At 35.2% G+C, this 22,670-nt stretch overlaps 2 protein-coding genes across 2 annotated transcripts; both read left to right on the forward strand.

Moving 5' to 3' along the window:
• Positions 1-3,266: 3,266 nt before the first annotated feature.
• Positions 3,267-14,451, forward strand: LOC132062095 (uncharacterized). Its single transcript, XM_059454738.1, has 10 exons — positions 3,267-4,550; positions 5,424-5,760; positions 5,850-5,875; positions 5,962-6,030; positions 6,961-7,458; positions 7,570-7,638; positions 8,884-9,042; positions 12,230-12,446; positions 12,601-12,936; positions 13,655-14,451. Exons 1-10 carry the CDS (start codon positions 3,267-3,269, stop codon positions 13,768-13,770), a joined length of 3,111 nt encoding a protein of 1,036 aa, XP_059310721.1. The 3' UTR covers positions 13,771-14,451.
• Positions 14,452-15,512: 1,061 nt separating this feature from the next.
• On the forward strand, positions 15,513-21,987 carry LOC132064222 (serine--tRNA ligase). Its single transcript, XM_059457134.1, has 9 exons — positions 15,513-15,669; positions 15,925-15,995; positions 17,081-17,242; positions 17,323-17,428; positions 19,306-19,499; positions 19,898-20,001; positions 20,085-20,268; positions 21,061-21,240; positions 21,440-21,987. Exons 1-9 carry the CDS (start codon positions 15,537-15,539, stop codon positions 21,647-21,649), a joined length of 1,344 nt encoding a protein of 447 aa, XP_059313117.1. The 5' UTR covers positions 15,513-15,536; the 3' UTR covers positions 21,650-21,987.
• The last annotated feature ends 683 nt before the right edge of the window (positions 21,988-22,670 follow it).

Consider the following 22,670-nt stretch of genomic DNA (forward strand, 5'->3'; position numbering starts at 1 on the left):
GATCAATTTATACATTGCACAAAAATCAAGTAGTATTAAGTAATTAAACATGCACATACATACAGAGTCCATCAGGAATTCGTGGTTAACATTTGCATACATTATTTAATGTGTGCGAGTTTCTTTTTTTTTTTTTCTTCTCTGTTTTTTCGTCTCTAGTTAATACTAAAACTTTATATGGAAATTATTTGATAATTAGTCGGTATTTACGTTCGTCTCGGCTCCGTTCTTTATATCTCGTATTTCATATTCATGAAGAGCCTTTGCCGCCTCCCTTAGTGTACTTTTTTTGGGGAGCCTATACTTCAATTCTTTTTTTTTTGCAGGCTAGGTTTCAGAATTAAAATATTGTCCATAATTAAGAAAATATTCAAAATAAGGAAAGAAATTCATCCTATAAGGAAGATGCCTTCTATTTTGATGTAGTTTAAAGTATTATCAATGCTTCTAAAAAAATTCAAATAATTATTTGCACAATTGTTTGTCGAGAAAGGAAATAAAGAAATTGACAAATTAAACTAAATTCCCGTGCTTATCGTCTTTGTCGCTAACCTTTCTAGATTTTCACTGATATGCCTCTGAAGCAAATGCCTTCAACTTCTCGGGTGGTGGATTGCCCCCAAGACAGCATCACATAAGATCAAAAGCGAACATTACTGCAAACATTTAACAACAAATTAAAATTAATTTTGCACTGTTGCACCTGGTAATGAATACTCGAGAAGAAGCAAGAGAAGAAGACGTTGCAATACGTAATGGCAGCAAAGAAGCCAGTAAGGAACAATTTTTTTCCTATCTGCACAAACAAATTAAAAAAATGTTTTTAATAATGCAAGCAACACTAACAGTACAGTAAATTTTGGCAATATGAAGAAGTACCAGTGAAAAGGTCTGTTTTTTTTTTTTTCCCACAGAAAATGAGGACTACGATTGCATAGAAATGGTACATAAAAGTGAATCCAAAACCTGTATTTATTTTCAATTAGTAGTGGTATATTTATGAAGGTGAAATCACAGATATATAAATGCTGTCGAAACTTTTCATTGAGGAGAAATTTTTCCGTTCCAGTCATACATAAGTTGAAATGTAAAAATGCAAGGAAAGGTCTTCATGAATTTGAAACACACCCAAACAAATATCCACAGTAACCACCACGACTGTATATGTACAGATATATAGATATTGAAGATAAGGTTTAAAGTTCAAAATATTGTGTCAATTTGAACGTGTGTTATTAGTAACCACTGCTATAAAACTGTCCCCTTTTTCATTTTTTTTCAATTCAAATTCAAAAACTGAACTTGTAATTGCTAAAAAGAATAATCTCTTTTTGTCTTTTGTTTTCATTTTTTGTTTGTCTTTTTTTCATCTTTTATTTGTCTTCTTATTTTTCATTTTTTATTATTTTTCGGGCGTGTAGCATCGTCGCATTTATCTTTCTTACCGTATTATATATAGATAGATATGCGTCTTTGTGAAGCAATATGGTGGGGTCCTAAAGAATTCTACTGTAGCTTCTGTATAAATTTTTTAGTACCTCGACTAAAATGCCCTTTTGCTTATGTCATTATCCATCAGCACACTCTTCCCACCCAAATTTATACCCTACGTCCCATGCCAACAGACAATTCGACCCATCATTAGTTTCATCGATTGTAATTAGTACATTAATTTACCTTATGTGGCTTTTATTTTTCCGCCATGAATATTAGTTGAATTTTTCTTCCAATAAAATTTCTTTGGATTACCTCCATTAAATAGCAATTAAATCATAAAAACAGATATAAATATTACTGACATTTAAGTGCTTGCTAAATAAATAATAAGAAAACATTAGAAATATTTTATACAATACTAAAAAGATTTGCATTCTAAGTAAGAATCGGAAAAGAGAGGATCCAAATATTATACAATGTTAAAACACAACAACTAGAATGATATGTTACGTTTCCTAGCATTTCTACCACTAATAATGATATGTTACATTTCCTAGCATTTCTACCACTAATAATGATATGTTACATTTCCTAGCATTTCATCATTTTTCTGCTCAATAATTTTTTAAACTATACAAAGCATCAGCCACTTTTCTTAATGCTCTTATGCGTTGCTATTGAAATAGTTAATAAAAGTTTGTCATGAACTTTATGTAATAGTTGGAAAAACTTACGGAAAAAAAATACATAAAATGCAATATTGGGCAACTGCCCTCTAGCATACCTATATTGCCCAAGAAACACAAAAAGTAAATAGTTATGTATAGATTACTAAAATATCTTAACTCAAATCGGGATGGAGAGCATATTTGTGCAATTTATGAGAAATGTTTTAGATTACTTCAACTTTAGGGAAAAGGGGACCACATAGTGCAGCACAAGGTGAATATTACGTCAAAATCGCATTAAAGTGGGGACATCGAGTGCTCACTATGAGATTTTGAGCCGCCAATGCGCTGTAATGGCGTGGGCAGTTGAAGTCTACCCACCTAATTAGCTTTTTAAATTATTTTTTGTAACTTAAAAATAATAAAATGAGAGGAAGATCTCATGATTAATGTATCCTGTATATTTTCTTAGATTTGATCATTTTCAAGATTCAATTACAACGGACTTTTCGGTTGAAAAAGACTAAAATGGAAGATAGACAAGCAAATGGATATTACATAAGACTCTGCAAATCTACTTTATGTAGTGTGATACCTGATCTATCAATTTCTATTTATTGAGATCATCAAATATTTACTGAATAGTACTATAATGTAGTAACTCATAATCTTTGTAAAAACTAAAAGTAACTAAAAAATTACTGATTCTCCAATGATGCATAGTAATGAGATACATCTGACTTCTTTCTAATGAGACAAATTGTATTTTTTTTTTCTAATTATAGTTACAAAACATTTAAATTGAACACGAATCACTGAAAAATTATCAAGAATTTGTCATGGGACAAGTGATTTTCTTACTCCATATCTCTCATGTTAATTAACTCTTATTATTTTATTTTTTATGACATAATTCTATATTTATAAATATTCATATTATGAAACCATAATGTTAGATAAAAAAATACTATACTTTATTCACATAAAATATGAGATCAAGTGGAATATGAGTTTTATTAGCTGTTACCAAAATAGTTTAGGCATTGATATGTCATTTGTATAAAAAGTCACCAGGCGGAGTTTGGGCGGTTAAATGGAACACGACAGCCTCCTGGTACAGGGGTGACACAAAACCGCCGCTGTTGGTAGTCCAAATCAACTATGGCTGAGAGCTTTGGCGATTTCACCTTTGCATCATTTCCCACCAACACCAAATCAATTGAAGATGATAATGAATGGGGTGATTTCGTTGAATATCCTAGTGGATCTGAACCTTCCACTGCACCCTCCCTCACCTTTGATGACCCTTTTGGTAATTTCTCCCCTAATAATACTACTTCTTCGTCCAAATCTGAACAATCCAACAAGACAAGCCGATGGGTTAAACCTTCTGGAGCTCTTCCATTATCATTATTCGGTGAAGATGAAGAACATAAAGAGAAAGATACAAATCCTAAAGTAAGAAATGGATCTAATCCTAATTTAGGTTATGGGTTTGATTCCAATATCTCAAATTTATACAATCAAGATCACAAGTTGAAATCATTTTCAAATTCCAATAAAATGGTAGGTCTGGATAGTGTTAATTCGAATTCCAAAAAGTCGAATGGATTGAGTTTCGATCCGAATTCGGGTTCTCCTTGTGTTAGTAGAGTGCAGAGTTTGAACTACCTGGCAAGCTTGAATGGTGAGGGTCAAACTTCGGGTCTTTTTTCGGATTCGAATAATTTAAGTTCTTCTGTTAATGTATCAAGTTCAAGTTTTACTATGTTGAATCGAGCTTTTGATATGTCCAAATCGAATATGAATGGATTGAATAGAACTTTGAGTGTAGATGCTTTAACAGGTTTGAATGATCAAGGTCTACAGATGAAGAACAAAAGTAGTGAGCTTGTTTTTGAGTTAAATGTTTCGAGTTCTTCTGATAATTTGACAAGTTCAAGTTTTGGTGTGTGGGACACGGATTTCCATATGTCTAAATCCAATCAGAGTGGATTGAATAGAAGAACTTCGAGTCTGGATGTGGGAATTGGTGAAAGTTCTTCAGCTGCCACAAGTTCAAGTGTGTGGAATGCGGATATTAATAGGTCCAAGTCCGATCAGACTGGATTGAATAGAACATTGAGTCTTGATGGTTTAACAAACTTGAATGTTCAGGCTCAGCAGATCAAGACTGAAAATGGCGCGATTGTTCCTAATTCTGATGTTTCTAGTTCTTCTGCAAATGCATCAAGTTCAAATTTTGGTGGATGGGATTTCGATTTTGGTGGAGTTGGATCTGCTATTGAAAGGTCGATTTCTAGTTCCGGTGTTGGTGGGTTGAACTCAAACTTCAATGCTGTTGAAAATTTGGATAATGCTCACAACGACAATGATGACGATGAGGATGGATGGGAGTTCAAGGATGCTTACTCAATTTCTGAAGTTGGAGATGCTAACATTAAGGTAAAGCTTGACTTTTGTACGATCAATAATAGTTACGTTGTGCACTAGTACAAATAAAAAAAGAAGAAGTTATGTTGTGTACTCAATGGCGGAGCCAGGATTTTCACCAAGGGGGTTCAAAATATGAAAAAGTAAACACATGAAGCAGCCAAAAGGGGTTCAACGTCTAATATATATACATTAAAAATAATTTTAACCATATATAAACAGTGTAATTTTCCGCCGATGGGGGTTCAGATGAACCCCTTGGCTCTTCGCCCCTCCGCCTCTATGTGTACTAGTGTAAAAACCTTCTCTGCACTATTTTAAGCTCATATTATGAACATGTGATATTGGAGTCATCCGCATCACTTTTGACGGTAGGATAGGAATTCCAGGCGGTTATTGTTTATTTTCAGGTTCCGCATTCTCGAGTTACTGCACAACAAGATGTAATTTTTTTGGCGGTCAGTGCAGTTACAGTACTGCTTGCTTTGTGTCTTACACTTTTCCATGTTATTTTTTTGGTAATTATTTTGCCCATTCACACATTCATGCATTTTTGTTATTTTGGTTACTTTTTTTGTTACCACTTGGGCATGTGTCTGTCAGGAGTTCTTTTCCCCCCCTCTGGTTAGAGACTGTATAGGGAAAGAGAACTTCGTATTTACCTTTGAAGACAAATTATTTAGTGTTTGGATGAAATGTGACCGAATTGAGTAAGAGTGCACATAGAGGATTCATAATGTGACTCGGTCTAGTTTGAGATTGAGGAATAGTTGATTAATTTCCTGGTTGGTTACTTTTTTTGTTCTTTTTCATAACTTATTTAGCTAGTTTGTACGCATGAAGGTGTTTATGGTTCTTCACTAATCTTGTTCCTTCTGTGTGAAGGCTACATCAGAGGCAAAAAAAGAGCACGAAACTAATGCCTTCTCTTTCGATTTTCACAATGGATTGAATGGCTCAGTCGACTTGTTTGCAACATCAAACGGATCGGCAACATCTGATTCTAAGGCACATCATGCTGGTGACATGCAGGCATATTCCTCTGGATTTGACAATAGTCTAAATAGTTCTATTGATTTATTCGCCATGCCAAGTCAACCAATTGATCTATTTGCGACATGTAATGGAATTTCTGTTGTTCGCCCTGACAATATATTTGGATTTGATATTAAACCATCTATGGCATCTAAAAACGTACATATTTCAGCATCAGATGGTAGAGGTGAGCAAAAAGAGAGTAATGGTGTACTGGACGCCCCAGTTGTTGGAAGTGCTGAATCCGATGAGGATTTTGGGGAATTCTGACGGCAGCTTCAGATTCTGGATTGAAACTAGAGGTAATTTCTTATTGATCTTTCTTATTATATGCTACTATTGGAGTTTTTCCTTTACAGACCATTGTTCTTTTTATCTTTTTGTGCAGGAAGAATGGAAGTTGAATGATGTTGCTCATTCTGAACTCCAAGCTTCCGAATCTGATGATAAAGACCAGGTAAATGGTTGATTTAGTGGCACTCCCTTTTGTTAAGAAATTTCTACTTTTTTGTTGGAAAAAAGATTAATTGTTTCTTCCTCTTTGTCCTCCTTTTATTTTCATATATTTTATTAAAGTTTAGTTAGCAACCTGGACTTTGTTGAAGATAGTTTGTGTTTAATATTTACTCGTCTGTTTTGGCTCTTCTTCCCATGTTTTGCTTTTCCGTTTTGCTTAACATTTTGGACATTGTTAAAGATAAGTCTTCGTTCAGCATTCAGGTTATTCCTTTTGCAACTGCTTCTCATTTTGTTCCTTTTCAACTTAGCTTAACGCTTGGACCTTGTTATAGTTTGTTCTTTCCACGTATCATTTTAGGTATCGTGGATTCTTTGCCCCTATTAATAATAGTATTTCTATTTTACATTAAATGTATAAGCAATGTGCTAAAATTTTGGTATGAAATCTCAATCTTCGTTACTTGTCTTTTTCATGCCCACAACCATGGTGCCTGCATTTGTGCAAAGTATTCTTTTTCCAGATTATATGGTCATTTGGAGCTTTGAATTCCTTTCTGTTCTTTTCAAGAATGATGTTCCCTTTCATACATTAAGAATAAATCTTTTTTTATAAGGTTAATAATAAATCTCTAAACTCTTGGCATGGTTAGGGATGCGTGTGTTTATATAATGGTTGGGCTATTTTCTCCTTTTTTAATTTTTTATGAGTGTTTGATCTATTTTTATTGGTAGGAACATGTAACTAAATGAGATATATATACTACATTCAGCTTCTTTATCTTTCTTGAATTGTCAAGTTTAGATTAGAGGACTGCATCATCTACCAAGATTGGTAGAACTTTTCTTCTTTATGTTTTGAATGTAGGCAAGTCTAGTTTTTGGCTACTTATTTCCAGCCTTTCCTTACCTATTCTTGATTATTATCCAGGTTAAGGAATCAAAGTTAGAGAATCATAAAGGGGCTCTTCCCCTATCTATATTTGGTGATGAAGAGGAGCTGGAGATCGATGGATCTTCTAATATTGAAGATATTTTTGTCCCCCATAATGCTTCTTATTCGAAGAATGACAGAAGTCCAGATTCAAATGTTTCCATTAGTGATCTCATTTCAAACTTATATAGCCAAGCTGAACATATCTCACCTGTTCGCTCTGCTCAAGTGCCAAATAGCATTAGTGTCAGTCCACAAGATTCAGTGTCAAATTCAAGTTTGCTGAATGGTGAGGATGAATTGGATGATGGTGAATGGGAGTTTAAGGACGGCTCTTCTGAAATGAGAATATATAATGATATTTCTCTTCTTACTTTTGAGGATCCGCCACAGAGAAGCTTTTTCAATCTCAATCTAGATGATTATTTGAATTTGTACTCTAAATTAAGGAATAAGTTGTGCTATCATGCTAAATGCCATCTCGATGACTTTAAGGTCTGTGTGGCTGCTTAATATTTTTTGAATTTTCGCCTGTAATTCCACATACAAAGAACCAGCTAAATTTGTGTAATGGTTCATTGACTTGTTTATATTCTATTCCTCCAGAGAGCTCAAAGCATTGATGGACTTCCAGTAGAGGAAGCAAAAATCTCGACCCTTAATAAAGAAATTGAGGTTTGTGTTCTTTATTTATATCCATATATTACTGAATATGATGAACATCTGCTCATGGATTTTTGCTGCCTTCCAATTTGTGAGATTATCAACCTTTGAGAAGTGTAGAAGTCCTACCGCCAATGCTCGATGATCTAGCAAGGTTTTGGGAAAATGTAGAACATGTTACTACAATTAAGGATCTTCCTATTATTAACGCAGAAAGTTTCCTGTTGATGTATTTTAGAATTTATATGCAATATACAGTGTATTTTTTAGATGTAATGGTAACTTAGAGCCTGTTTGGATTGGCTTATAAGCTGTTTTCAGTTTTTTTGAGTGTTTGGCTGGCCAGCTTAAAGCCATTTTGTGCTTAAAATAAGCCCAAAAAAATAATTGGGCCCGTTTGGCTTAGCTTATCTAAAGCAGCTTATAAGCTGAAAACAGCTTATAAGCTGCTTTTTTTAAAGCCCAGCCAAACAGGCTCTTAATGGAACTGGCATATACAATCCCTAGTGAGCGGGTGCACTTGCTTGCACATGCAAGTTGGTTCATATTTTATCAAACTATTAGTAGTTGCCCTTCATTTAGCTAAGTTGAGGCTACTTCTTTCTGGCCGCAGTTTAATTGTTACGTTGATGTTTATATTGCTTAAATCTCATTTGCCTTGTTTACCATTGATGGTTTCTCAGTTGGTGGAGAAAAAATGTAAATAATAAATTAGTCATATTATGGCGTGCTTCTAATATAAAAATACTAGACCCTAGGTATTCGATCTTGGAAAGTGGACAACATGGGCCCAAAGTAAACATGCATCCCGTTTGAAATGAAGAGTGTTTTCTGCTCTCCAGACTTCTCTCCCTCTTTGAGTTATTTTTCTTCATTCTCTGCTTTATTGAGATCCATAATTTTATCCTCAAGGAGTTGAGGTCTACTAGACCTGATGATAGAAATCTTCTAAAAAAGGGGTGCTTTTCATTTCAGAGAACTCAATTTCTGGCTGCTGATACCGCTTGTGGAGCTGTTCAATATGCAAGAAATTATTGTAGTTTAAGGTCCCTTTGGAAATTGTTTTCACCACCATCTCATGTTTTCATGTGCCTCCTTGATTCACTAGGTTTCAGTGGCTCTCTGTTTCTTATAGTTTTGAGACAAAAAATTTGTACATAGGTGTGGATGTGCCATTTTCCTTTTATTTCCTTAATGTGATGTGTAAAATGATCTTTCTCAGTTTCGCGTGATATGTGATTGTTTATCATTTTATAGGAGGCTTGCAAGGATTTTGACCAGGATAATGCTTTGTGCAAAGGTGACCACTTGGAAGGACATTCATCTCACAATATGGGTGCATTTATTGAGATTTTGCAGGAATCAAAATTTCAAGTACTTGAATCAGAGTACCACTTGTCGAGGAGACTATCCTTGGTGTGTCATTTTCTCCATTTCCTAATGCTTAGAGAGAATCTTTTTGTTTGATGGCCTTCTCCCACCCCCTCCCCCCATTCCAAAAAAGTTAACTTTCTAACTGCTATATGCTTAGATGTAATTCTTAGTTTATTAATCATTTAAGTAATTATGACGTTACTTATTTCTCCTTTCGTCCCATTTTATGTGATGGTATTTGACTCTGTGTGGTGTTTAAGAAAGAAAGACTTTTGAATTGTGGTATGAAGTAATCCGTTGACATTTTTGTGGCTATAAATCATCTCACTAATGGTAAAATTGGAAGTGTAAAGTTAAATTGTTTCTAAATATAGAAAGGTATCATTCTTTTCGAGACAGGCTAAAAAGGAAAGAGTATCACGAAATGGGACAGAGGGAGTAACAGAATCTTGAAGGTTTTTTCCATGTAAAAAGAAAAGAGTCTTAAAGTTTTCTAAATTACAATTTTTTATAACATAATAAGAAAAGCCTTCTCAAAAAAATAACATAATAAGAAAATAAAACCTTTAACGACTATAAACTCGAGAATTTATATACATGCCCAAAAAGGGTGCTGTATTTAATTCGGAATGAAGAAAATTTAGGGACACAAGGGAGAAAATTCAAAAAGGAAAATTTGTGATACCTTGAATGTGATACCATAATGGAAAATGAAATTGGAATTGCAGAAATTTTCCTTGTATTTCTTTCCGTGCACTGTACAGGTATTTATACAAAAATAAAGAATGTTCCCTACCTTCCTATTCATAAACTTGTAATATTTCTACTAGCTATCCTACAATTAATCAAAACAACTTTGTAAAAGAAAAGAACATAGAAAATAACAAAAATAGCTATCCTATATACATGGCATTTGGAAGCTACTAGAATCATTTCCTTTTGTGGTATAGATGTACGGTTGAGATTGAAAGTTGACATAAACTCATCAACGGTGGAGATTTTTGTGATGCTTGGGATAAGAGACTTCATCGAGTTCGATGAAGCCGATGTTGAACTGGTTTCATCTGTGCAAACCATTTCTATCATTTCTTTCTTATTCATTTCATTGTTGTGCTGATCTGTGAAATGGGAATTCATATTCCCAACAAACGACTCCCCCGAGAACACATCGACCCCTGTGATAACGGCAATGAATTCCCATATTCCCACTAAAACCTGACCATTTTCTTCACGATGCTCGTCCAAATCAACATTATCCTTCTCCACTATAACATTCTGTAATTTCTCCATTCTCTTCCTTTCGCCTCCAATCGCCTTAAGGTTTATTACTTCTTCCTTTTTCTGCACTCCTCTTCAGCTTCAACGGGCAACGAACACGTCCTTGATATAGGACCGTTCAAGGATGAAGATGATATAGAGCTGAGTTTGGATCTTTCATTGAACGGTCATTTTGGTGTGGACCCACAAAGGGATAAAAGACTCAAACGTTCTTCTTCAATTACAAACTTTGTGTACACTGGTGGGGATGACAGTAATGGTTGTTTGTGTATGAACAACCAGTAAACAAACGACCATTACTATCATCCCCACCAGTGTACACAAAGTTTGTAATTGAAGAAGAACGTTTGAGTCTTTTATCCCTTTGTGGGTCCACACCAAAATGGCCGTTCAATGAAAGACCCAAATGCAGCTCTATATCATCTTCATCCTTGAACGGTCCTATATCGAGGACGTGTTCGTTGCCCGTTCAAGCTGAAGAGGAGTGCAGAAAAAGGAAGGAGTTACAAACCTTAAGGCGTTTGGAGGCTAAAAGAAAGAGAATGGAGTAACTACAGAATGTTAGATTGGTGAAGGTTGATTTGGATGAGTGTCGTGAAGAAAATGGTCAGGTTTTAGTGGGAATTCATTGCGTTATCACAGGGGTCGATGGGTTCTCAGGGGAGTGGTTTGTTGGGACTGTGAATTCACAGATCAACAATGAAATGAAGAAAGAAATGGTTTGCACAGATGAAACCAGTTCAACATCGAATTCGATGAAGTCTCTTATCCCAAGCATCACAAATGATCTCCACCGTTGATGAGTTTATGTCAACTTTTGTTGACGAGAAGAAATCGACGAACTCCCCCATTAAAACTCATACAAAGAAGAAGACACCATGTCAGCTGTCTTGAAGAAAGACAAAGTCTTAGGTTTCAACATAGGTTTTGTCGAACAGATAAAAGGCATCGGGTCATTTGCAAGATTGGGCTAGCATGAAGATATGGGCCTAAGTGTGACTGAATATGATGTGGGCCTCAGTTTTGACAAATGACCCAACTTGAAGATATTTTGTGTACATAGTATTCTTTGGAATCTTCTAGAATTTAGTTAGAGTTTGCTACAATTGTATAGGTAATTATTTTCTGTCCTTACGTATTTGCATAGTAGACACTTTGTAATTGATATAAAGAGATGTAATTAGAAATGAATAAACACACAGAAAATTTCCCAAATCAGTCTCATTGTTTCAATTCTTACAACTTTCAATCTCAACCATACATCTATACAACAAAAGGAAATAATTCTAGTAGCTTCCAAATGCCATGTGTATCTTTGTTCTTTTCTTTTACAAAGTTGTTTTGATTAATTGTAGGATAGCTAGTAGAAATATTACAAGTGCACGAATACGAAGGTAGGGAATATTCTTTATTTTTGTATATATACATGTACAGTGCACAGAAAGAAATACAAGGAAAATTTCTGCAATTCCAATTTCATTATCCATTATGGTATCACAAATTTTCCTTTTGAATTTTCTTCCTTGTTTCCCTAAATTTTCTTTAATCCGAATTAGATACTGTACCCTTTTGGGCATGTACATAAATTCTCGAGTTTATAGTCGTTAAAGGTTTTATTTTCATAAAATGTTATATGGCTCTTTTGGGTTTCGAATCGGTACTGAAACTTTTTTATCAAATCCATTAAGCAAATAAAAATGTTCTGTATAAAATCCAATGAGCTACTGTGTGGTTTGCAAGCTATTGCACAGAAGCTGGGTTTACCTTGTGCGCACCCGAAAGGTAGCGGCTGCGGGTTCCCATGTCATCAAAAAAAAAAAAAAAAAATCCAATGAACTTAACTTATCAAAAAATCCAATGAACTTAAGCATCCTTTTTGATGTTGTGGTTGCATATTCATGTGTACAACAAGCTTTGGTTTATGGTACTTACATGTTATTCTCTGGTATAGGTGGAAACTGATTTGGAAACGACAGTGGATCTTTTAAGACATACTACAATGATGCTAAAAATTTTGAGATCAGGATCTTTGGAGGAGCAATCAATTTATGTTTCAGTATGGTATAAAATGGTCTCTGTTTGTGTGCAAGAGTTGCAACATGGCTCCTGTATCTGGAAGAAGATATTGGAAATGAATGCTCAGAGTCATATGTTATCTCACCCGAGAGGTACATTTTCTGTATCTTATTGTACATGGCCCTGGAAAAATGGTGCAGTGAAAATTTTATATTCCCAAAGTAGGGAATTCCTTGAAATTGTTTGGTAGGAAAGATTCTATTTTTTAGTTCCGGTTTCTTGTTGTGACCAATATAATAAATGCAGGAAGGGCATTCCTCCGGGCCCTGGGTGAGATCTATAGGGTTACTGTAGTGCTTGAAGCATCTGTGAAACTATGCAAACCTTGGTTGAATTCTGCTCAGGGTACAAGTATTTATTCCATGCTAGACGAATGTCACACTATATGGTCCTCTTCGGATCTTGGAGAAGCTCTGCTGAGTATGTTAGACTCTGCTTCTTCCGGAGATGGGAGTTCTGTTGCTTCATTGCTGGACTCTATCAAGTTAATTCATGGTCTTGATGCACTTAGCCTTCAAAAACATCTCTATGCTCAGAAAGAAGTGTGTAGGCTTTCGCTTCTAACTTTAGAAGTACTACCAGGTATACAAATTCTACAAGTTTCCAGAGTCTCATTACGCTTCCAACTGTTCTTGTGACAAAACAATTGTTAGTAGTAGGAGCCACAGAGTTAGTCATGACCATGTAGTGGTTCCTACAGTTGGAGATACATAACCGGATATTGAAACTTTAAAAAAAAAAAAAAGGAATTTTTCGAAAAAAATGAATAGCTAATCACAGCCAAGTGGTGCATTCAGCAGTAAGTCTGCTTTACCCATGAAATTTTGTGTTTAGAGGCATTATCTGTGAATTTATAGATTGTGCATATTTCCTCTATTTAACTGGAAGAGACTTGAAAGAGTATTTTTGCCAACTTTTTGGACACCCTGCAATTATAAGGAAACTAAAATGCACATTTTGGCACGCACTTGGAGCAAACAATGAACTCTTACTCATCAAAAAGAACAAACAAATAAACAAACAGTGAAAGAAACAAAATTTGGGAAATCTCACAAACAATTATAGTGAGTTTATCTGATTGAAGAATTAGATGTAGGTCCTATGCTGAAACTTGTGCAAGACTTTGTTGTTAACTGTTCTTTTGTCGTGACTATGATGGCATGTGTAGATTAAAGTAAAACTCATTGAACTGCTTGATTCTGTTACTTCCTTGGGAATCAACCTCCACTCACTGTGTATTAATTATCGCGAGTATGCTAATTTCACTTTACATTTTGTACCCTTGCAATTCTAAAATCAGGGATGGAACTTATAGACTGGAATGGAGAGCAGTACTTCCTCACACTTGCAAATCTATGGGCAAATCTTATAAGCAGTGATCCTCCAGAGTTGCCACAATTAATCAAGGGATGGTGACAGAATAGCAAACGTTGATATCAAATTTGCGAAGTGTCAAATCTAAGATAAGGAACTTGGATTAGTACCATGTCAACTGAAGATTGCTCTGCAGAGGCCGGAGTTAAGATACTTTGCTCTCCAGGGCTCTGGCCTTTGAATTATTTGGCAGAGTTTTGTGCGCACAAAAGTATGCTTTGAGACAAAAAAAAAAAAAAAAAACGAAGATCTGAACATCAAGATACTGATTGCAAGAGGCACGCCGTGAGGTACTTTACAGACGGAAGTAGAGAGAGGGTGTGAGATAAAGATTACTTGATTTTTGTTCGGCAGTCTTTCCTTGCAAGATACGTAGTAAAAGCATTGTATCAGTAGGTCATCGTTCCCGGTTTTTCCTTTCTTTTCCCCAATAAGGGGGGAGGAAGAAGGTATGTGACTTCGTCACAGTGTACCATTAAGTTGCTTGTGTATAAGTTGTAAGTATTGGTGAAATCATTTTATGTTACGTCCATAAAGATAGAAGTAGGGTTGTCAGGAAATTGAACACAGATATCGATTCTTTGTAGTGCCTATTTTGTTAATTTCTGGTCTTCAATGGTTAATTGAGAAGTGTAAAATGTTAAATACTGTCCTGCAGGATTTAGTCGTATTTGTTGGCTTTTTAATTGAAAGATGTAAGGTTTGAATCTCCTTTGAGAGGTATGTCAAGGAGTGAACATTTTAAAGTAAATGTTGTATTCTCCTCCAAAGCAAACTACTCGAGGCTTTGCTTAAGCCATAGTTTAACTGAGTTAATTGAACTTTAAGGTTGAGTAAAACTTAAATATGAGTCAACTTTCAGCATATTTGGCCTAAGGATATCAAATTGACTTGGTCAACTAATGCAACGTCCTATTTGGAATTCAAATGCATCTTCACTTTCCCAAAGCTGCTGAGCCTTATTTACGAGGTTGTTAAGTAAAAATTGTTTTCGTGTGTTTGGATACCGAGAGAAAAAGGGCTGAAGTGACTGTAAATTTGTACTTTCAAGCGTACCCTCATAATATAGAAATTCCATTCCAACATAAGAAATGCTAAAGTAATGTTGGTACACATTTGAAAAAAGACCACATTTAGGCAAAAATAAAGGAATATATGAGGAAGAAGAAATTAGTTGGGGCGGGAGATTAATAATTAAAAATTCAGTTTAATTATGTAGGTGGGTCGGATCAAATTCCGTAATTTAATTCACATTGGATAAACATTTGAACTAGTCGCACAATGCCACGTATTCTTTTTTATAAAGTCTCAACTAGTCAACGCTCAAGCATTTTTAAGTCAAAAGATGAACCTTAATGACATTTAAGATCTAATAGATGAAAATAAGATAGTTTTATGACAAATTCAAGAGATTAGAGGAATTTAGTTTTAACTAATACTCTCAACTCAGGAGCATAGCTAAAGTTTAATTTTTGAGTTTGACCGAACTTAGTAACTTTGATCTTATACGGTTATACCATATATTTATCTTAATTAATGAATACGTTGAATATGTACAAATTATGAACTTAAAATTCAATATTTAAATGACCTAAAATCAAGAACCCCTCAATCAATCACAGAATAGATTTAAAAAATTAAATTTTATATTGGCCCACTTAATAATCCCTCCAACCAAACAACCCCTTACCCTTAGAAGGCCAAAAACATAAACCCTACGCCGTAGCATCTAACCTTCACTCCCAAATCTCCTTTACTGTAATTCGTTTTCCTATCTTCATTTGATTTGGTTGCAGAGAAGAGAAGATATGTTGGATATAAATCTGTTCAGAGAAGACAAGGGACACAATCCCGAAATTATCCGTGAATCTCAACGTCGTCGTTTTGCTGACGTCACTCTCGTCGATCAGGTCATTCTACTCGACAAAGAATGGCGTCAGCGTAATTCATCTCTCTCTCTCTGAAAATTTCTGTGTTTAATTTGGAGTTTGTTTTATCTATATGACGTGTGTTAGGTTGGTTGGTCTGATGAAAATATTATCCGGAGAAATATATAGTACTAAAGATTAATGACAATATTAGCAAATGCGGTAAGGCTTTGATGAAATTTATGAGTATTAAAGATTGATAATAATGTATAAGTGTTGGTGGAGGAAATTAAAGGCGTGATTTTGATGAAGTTTATGTATATTTCAGGCCAGTTTGAGCTTGATAACTTGAGGAAAGATTTCAACAAGATCAACAAAGAAGTTGCTAGGCTCAAAATTGTGAGTGTTCTATTTAGTTGTTGAATTCTTTCTTGTCTTTTCACATCTTTTGGTGTCTTGTAATAAGACCTCAGAAGTTCAGCATGTCTACCAACCTGACGTATGTCTGTCTAGCGTGTGTCGTGATGATTATATTTTATTACATCATGTATTTTGGACCTGATTTGAAGGAGAATCTAGAAATTGATCGCTTGCAAGTGTAAACATGCTTTTCACTGTATCGGTTAGGCAAGTCTGAAAGCCATAGATGATTAGGTGGTGGAATAATATGTATTATGTAAGTCTGTCGAATGTTTATATGTTGATTCCTGGTCCAATGTTGCGCTTGGTCCTTCTCTAATGTTATTGTCTGAAAGTAAAAGCCAATTTTTGTGAACCTTCTTTATTGTTATAAAAAGAATTATGTACGATAATAACTTAATTTCCGTACTCAAGAAGTAAGAGATTTGGTTTAGGCTCCCTAGTCAGAAGCAGAATTGTTTTCCTTCTTTTGAGAAATAGACCACCCCTCATGTTGGGGAGGACTAGGAGTTGATATTACAATGATCTTCATTATGTTGTGACTATTTTTATGCGGTCTATCAACCACAAGTCTCCTCCTTTATTAGGACTTATTGCTCCGCGAAATTCAAATAGGTGGACTGCTAATATTGGAATAAATGGTTTGAATAGAGCTAATGGACATATCCAACCTGACTAGTTTGGGATTTAGGCACAGTAGTTGTGTTCTTGCATACAGTGCAATTAAAGATTTATATTGCTGGAGCTATTTGGCAGTGGCAATAATGTTATTTGGGAGGAAATTCTGATGTTATTCTTGAATATATTTATACATAGTGAATGTTCCCGACAATAGATTATCACCCTTTACCTTATTAAAAAAAGCACTCCTATCTATTGTCACCCTATCAAGCAACCATGCATCAACACTTTTTTGGTTCTTTATTCTCGAGCAGCTAAAATTAATTCTACCTCTTTCATTGGCAACTGGTTTGGTTTGCTTTTGTTTATTACCAAGCATGCATGTTTTTCTCAAGTTCAATGTTGGAGTTGAAACTGAATCATGTTCTTTTCCTCTGGTAAAGTCTGGTGAAGATGCAAGTGAAAAAATTAAGGACACTGCAGAGAACAAGCAACTAACTGCAAAGAAAGAGGCAGAAGTACAGGAGGCTCGAGCGGCTCTGTATTCAAAGCTGGAAATCATTGGTAACCTTGTGCACGATTCAGTGCCAGTTAGTAATGATGAGGTATGTTGATTTGTTTGCCGTTTTAGTGACATAAACGAGCTTAAAATAAACTTCTCTTTTAACCAAAGATTATTTTGTAGGCAAATAATGCTATAGTTCGTTCATGGGGAGAGAAGAGGACCGAGAAGGGTCTTAAAAATCATGTTGATCTCGTTGAAGCTCTTGGAATTGCAGATATAACAAAGGGTAAGTGCTATATTGAGCTTATGGGACTAGGCATCTTGCATTTATTAAGTGCATTTGCTCTATGGATTGTGCTTTCTGCATGTTATTTTGGATGACTTGGAAATTTCCCTGGACTAGGTAGCATTGGATAATTCTTCGCCAGGTAATCCACACTCAATAGGTAGCACATGCTACTATGCTAGTAGGAGTTATCCTATTACCTTGGAGAATATTCTTGATACTGAAAACTAAATGCTACATATTGCTTTGTTTTCTTAACAAACTACTGAAGTGCATATCTTTAGGGGAATACTGAAAGAGGAAACCAGGTAGTTTGAGAAGTAAAATTTGTCGATATTAAGGATTCTCAATGGTAAATTGCTTATTAGGTACTAGCTACGCTCTACATGTCCACATTCCCATTATTAAATATTCACAACATCCTTGCTCTCACTTTCTCTAGAATTTTTATTTCCATTTCCCCAAACACTCCTCCTTGCCAATACAAGCCTGGAATAAATAAATTGATGCTGAATCTGCCTGCAAAAAATCATTACCAAGGCAAAATATGTGGGTGTTAGAAAACAGGACAGCTTGCTTTAAAGACTTGTTAGAGAGTTTTTCATGTATTCATTATCAAATAAGCTTATAAAAAGTCACCATCTCAAAAAAAAAAAAAGAAAGCTTATAAAAAGTCCTTGGTTGTCTGCTTATTTGAGCACGATATCGACTGCTGAGCTGCGCTGCCTGAGTCTTCCTTTTTCATTCTGCCTTTCCCCATTCTTCGATTGCATACTGCACGGTGGGGGTGTACAAAGAAAACCGACAAACCACACCAAACCGACAATTCCAGTCAAACTGAGAAAAAAACCCAACTAGTGGTTTGGCTTGGTATTGAAAATAAAAACCGTTTGGTTTGGTTTGGTTTTAACTAAAAAAGTCAAACCGAACCAAATCAAACCAAACCGACGTTACACGAGTACACTTTTAAAAAATATTTTATACATAAAACATTTATTTGTAATGTAACTTATAATTTTTATTTTTTTTATTTTTTTCATAGTTTGTGTCATTTCACATATTATTTCAAGCTTGGACTTAGAATTTTGAATGATACAATAACTTTTATAGCCCATAGTTGTTAGTAACTCAAATAAAGTTCAAATCAAAACTAAATCCATACTAATGATAACAAAAGAAATTCCATTCAAATGCTAGGAATAACAATAATGTTGGATATCTATTCTTAGTTTGATTGGTTTCGACAGTGTAAAATACATAATTTAATTTAGTTTTTCTTTAATATTTAGTCGTAATTAATACTTATTAGCCGCCCTTATTTTAACATGACATAGTACCTTTAGATTTTGATCATTTTCATTTGGCTTGGCGATTTGATTATATATTTTGTTGAATATTTTAGTACAGTGTTATTATTCATCTCACATTTTGTGTTATGTTCTTAAGAAACACCTTAATTAGATAGTTGCATCTTAGTAGGACCAAAGAAATATTTGAAGCACAAGTTATATGATTTGTATGAAGACTTTACCGGGAAAAGCCCAAGAAAACTGAAAAACCTGAGAAAAACCGAAGTTGAAAAACCCGACTTTTTTTAGTTTGATTTGGTTTGTAAATTTAAAAACCCGACATAATTGGTTTGGTTTGGTATTTGAAAAACCCGAACCAACCCGGTCCATGTACACCCCTACTGCACGGTCTTATTTTGTGCTTTGGAATTGTTATTCCATCCGTTACTTTATCTGTCAACCCGCTATATTCAGGATAAATTGTTCTTCTTACCCTTTTCCTTTCCGAAAATTTTGTTGTTCAATTCCTATTCTTCTGCTCATTGGTAAATGACTTGCAAGTAATACAAAGATATCTGAAATATATAGGTGCAAATGTTGCTGGAGGAAGAGGTTACTATCTGAAAGGGGCTGGTGTACGTCTTAATCAAGCGTTGATTAATTTTGCTCTTGATTTCTTGGAGAATAGGGGATATACTCCATTGCAGACTCCGTTCTTCATGAGGAAAGATATTATGGCAAAGTGTGCTCAGTTAGCTCAGTTTGACGAAGAGCTTTACAAGGTAATCTCTTCTATGTTTTGGTACATGGAGCTGAATGGAGTTGATAGACACTCATAGTGCAGTTCATTCCATAAATTAGTTTGCTGTAACTGCAGCAGAAGGCCTTTGAAAACAGTGTCAGTTTATCTCGGAGGATCTTTTCAGTAGTGTCAGAATGAAAAATCTCCAGTTTAGTGTTCATTAGTGACAGTAACTCTGTATTTTTAAAAAGATAAAAGATATTTCATTAAATGGACAAGAGAGTCCCAAAAGTATGTACATCGAGATAGAACGATGATTTTAGGGAACACTAACTCTACATTCCTGATGTTTTTCTTTCAAGATGACAGGTATTTCATGCTTTCCAGTTTGAAATTATTGGTGGCAAGACATACCTCACCTATCTTATGTTTTGATAGGTCACTGGTGAAGGAGATGACAAATATCTGATTGCCACTGCTGAACAACCTCTGTGTGCTTATCATTTGGATGACTGGATTCATCCTTCACAGCTTCCATTAAGGTATTGCAATACAACCTGGCACCAACAGTATGTCCTCTATTGTCAGTTGGTTTCTATGGACTAACATCTTTGCCATCCACCAGGTATGCTGGATATTCGTCTTGCTTTCGCAAAGAAGCTGGTTCTCATGGCCGCGACACACTTGGAATTTTTAGAGTCCACCAGTTTGAGAAAGTGGAACAGTTCTGTTTGACCAGTCCAAATGGCAATGACTCCTGGGACATGCATGAGGAGATGATTAAAAACTCAGAGGAATTCTTTCAGCAGGTAGGTCTGGTTTTCTTTTCCATTTTCTGGGATATTACCTTCTCTTAGAAGTATCTTTTAAGCTGCTTAAGCAATGTTGATAGGACAAAGATCTATTTATATTTTCTAGCTCAATGAGTCGCCAAAGTCCCTCAATCATTTACTGGGTAGGAATGTACCTGTTACTCGGTTGCTGTAGCACTACCTTCCATAATTATGCTACAATCCTTGAGACTAACATACATCAATTTCTCAGAATGTTATTTTGTCTGGGTTTGCACCTCTGTGAACATACAAACCGATCAATTATCATATTTAGCCCATTAGGAGTTCTGTTCTTGAAAGAATCTTTATATATATAGTATTCTGCATTAAACTACTTTGACATCGAAGTTGTTTGTTTAAGCGACTTATTCTGTTAAATTCTGCAACTTTGTGCTTAATGATGAATAATTGAGTTGCAAATTGATCCGGCAATTGTAGAATGAAGTTCTTTTGGAATATCTGTACTAGAGTACCAGAATCTGCCTTAATCTAGATGGTTGGTAAGTTTCATAATTTTGAAATTTACGTATCCGAAAGAACTCTTATATCTTTGAGATTTCTGGGACCACTATCTGAACGAAAACAGTCAGTCTGAAATAGCTTCTGCTGCTCAGGAATGCATTCTGCTTCACTGTATCTTTAAATATTAGATAATCATACGCTTTTACTATTGTTTAGTCACATTATCTATTATTAGACTAATCCCAAACTTGGATTGACATACCCTGGGTGCAACGAAATCTAAACGTAGCTCTTTCTTTTTTGCAGCTAAAGCTTCCTTACCAAATTGTGGCTATTGTTTCTGGCGCACTGAATGATGCAGCAGCAAAGAAGTATGATCTGGAAGGATGGTACCCTGCATCATCGACTTATAGAGAGCTTGTGTCCTGCTCAAACTGCACAGACTATCAGTCGAGGAAATTGGAAATTCGGTTTGGACAGAAAAAGGTATTGTGATCTGCCCCTTCATTCGACATGTGTGTCTGCAAAAGAAGAAATCTCTATTGGAATATTAAGCCCATAATTGTTGATTTATTGTCTTCCACTGGTATTCATTCAGTGTGTTAGTGATCAGTGCAATTCAGCTTCAGTTTCTAACTTTTTAGATATTTTGGTCCATTCTAAACTAACATAATTGTTTTCTTAGGGTAATGAGCAAGCGAAGCAGTACGTGCATTTATTGAACTCCACCCTTACAGCGACAGAGAGGACCATGTGTTGTATACTTGAGAATTACCAGAGGGATGATGGGGTTGAGATTCCTGAAGTTTTACGGCCATATATGGGCGGGAAGGCATTCATTCCTTTCCAGGCCCCTCCAGCAAAAGAAGCTAAAGGAAAGAAGTCAAAGGCATGATAATCTTTTCAATCTTATACACTTAAAACTTCCATTGTGAAAAGAGCTGAGGCATGTATTCTCTTGAACTTGGACCCTCCTTACAAGGAGCCCGAGGAGGAACAAGGGAAAGAAGACAAGGGCAACTAATTTTTGAATTTTGGAAGTGTAACAAGCGAATTAGAAGACATAGAAATGCAGATTGCTATCTCCCATTTAATGCCATTATTGGTTTAAGTTGATAGATTGTTTTCGAACTCCTATTTCTGTACTGGTAGATGTTAATTTCAAGATTATATTCACACTTTTTTTTAACTTCATTTTGGTGTGATATGGAATCGTGAGTAATGGTTTTTTGAGCCTGTGGATTTTACAGTAGTGGACTGGGTAGTAGTATGAGAGAGCTTAGTATTTTTACCAATTATGGTGGAATGACCGTAGTGGGTGCTTGTTCATTTTCTCTCAAGTTAATTCATAAGATTGTGACTTGTTCATGGAAAATGGCTTTAACTTGTAAAACATCTTAATTCTGTAAATTGTTCAAGTGAATGCATATATTCACTAATTAGAAATTCAATTAATCACTCATCAGCTTACTTAGTACCACATTGACCTTGGTTTATCGATGAAAAAATTCTAACGACTTGCATATTGTTGCATATTGTGGTGGCTTCACATTGCCTTCCAGCACATCACAGGCTTACTTAGTACCACACTGACCTTGGTTTATTGATGAAAAAATTCAAACAACTTGCATATTGTGGTTGCTTCACATTGCCTTCCAGCACATCACAGTTGATTATTCTTTCTCAAGCAAATCAGGAAAATCCGAAAGCTGATTTGGTTAAACAATAGAGAGAATATAACTTAAATGGGTGAACTCACTATTCATGGAAATTTGGAGCGTGAGCCATGAATGACTTTCTAGAATTACTCAAATATAAGTTGGTAATTGAGAAAACGATCAAAATAGTACATTATCTTTGGGTTTGGACCTAAAACCATACATATTTTTTTACATGGAGTATTAATAGTCCATTAT

Source organism: Lycium ferocissimum, chromosome 7, assembly GCF_029784015.1.
Source record: "Lycium ferocissimum isolate CSIRO_LF1 chromosome 7, AGI_CSIRO_Lferr_CH_V1, whole genome shotgun sequence".
NCBI classification, from domain to species: domain Eukaryota; kingdom Viridiplantae; phylum Streptophyta; class Magnoliopsida; order Solanales; family Solanaceae; genus Lycium; species Lycium ferocissimum.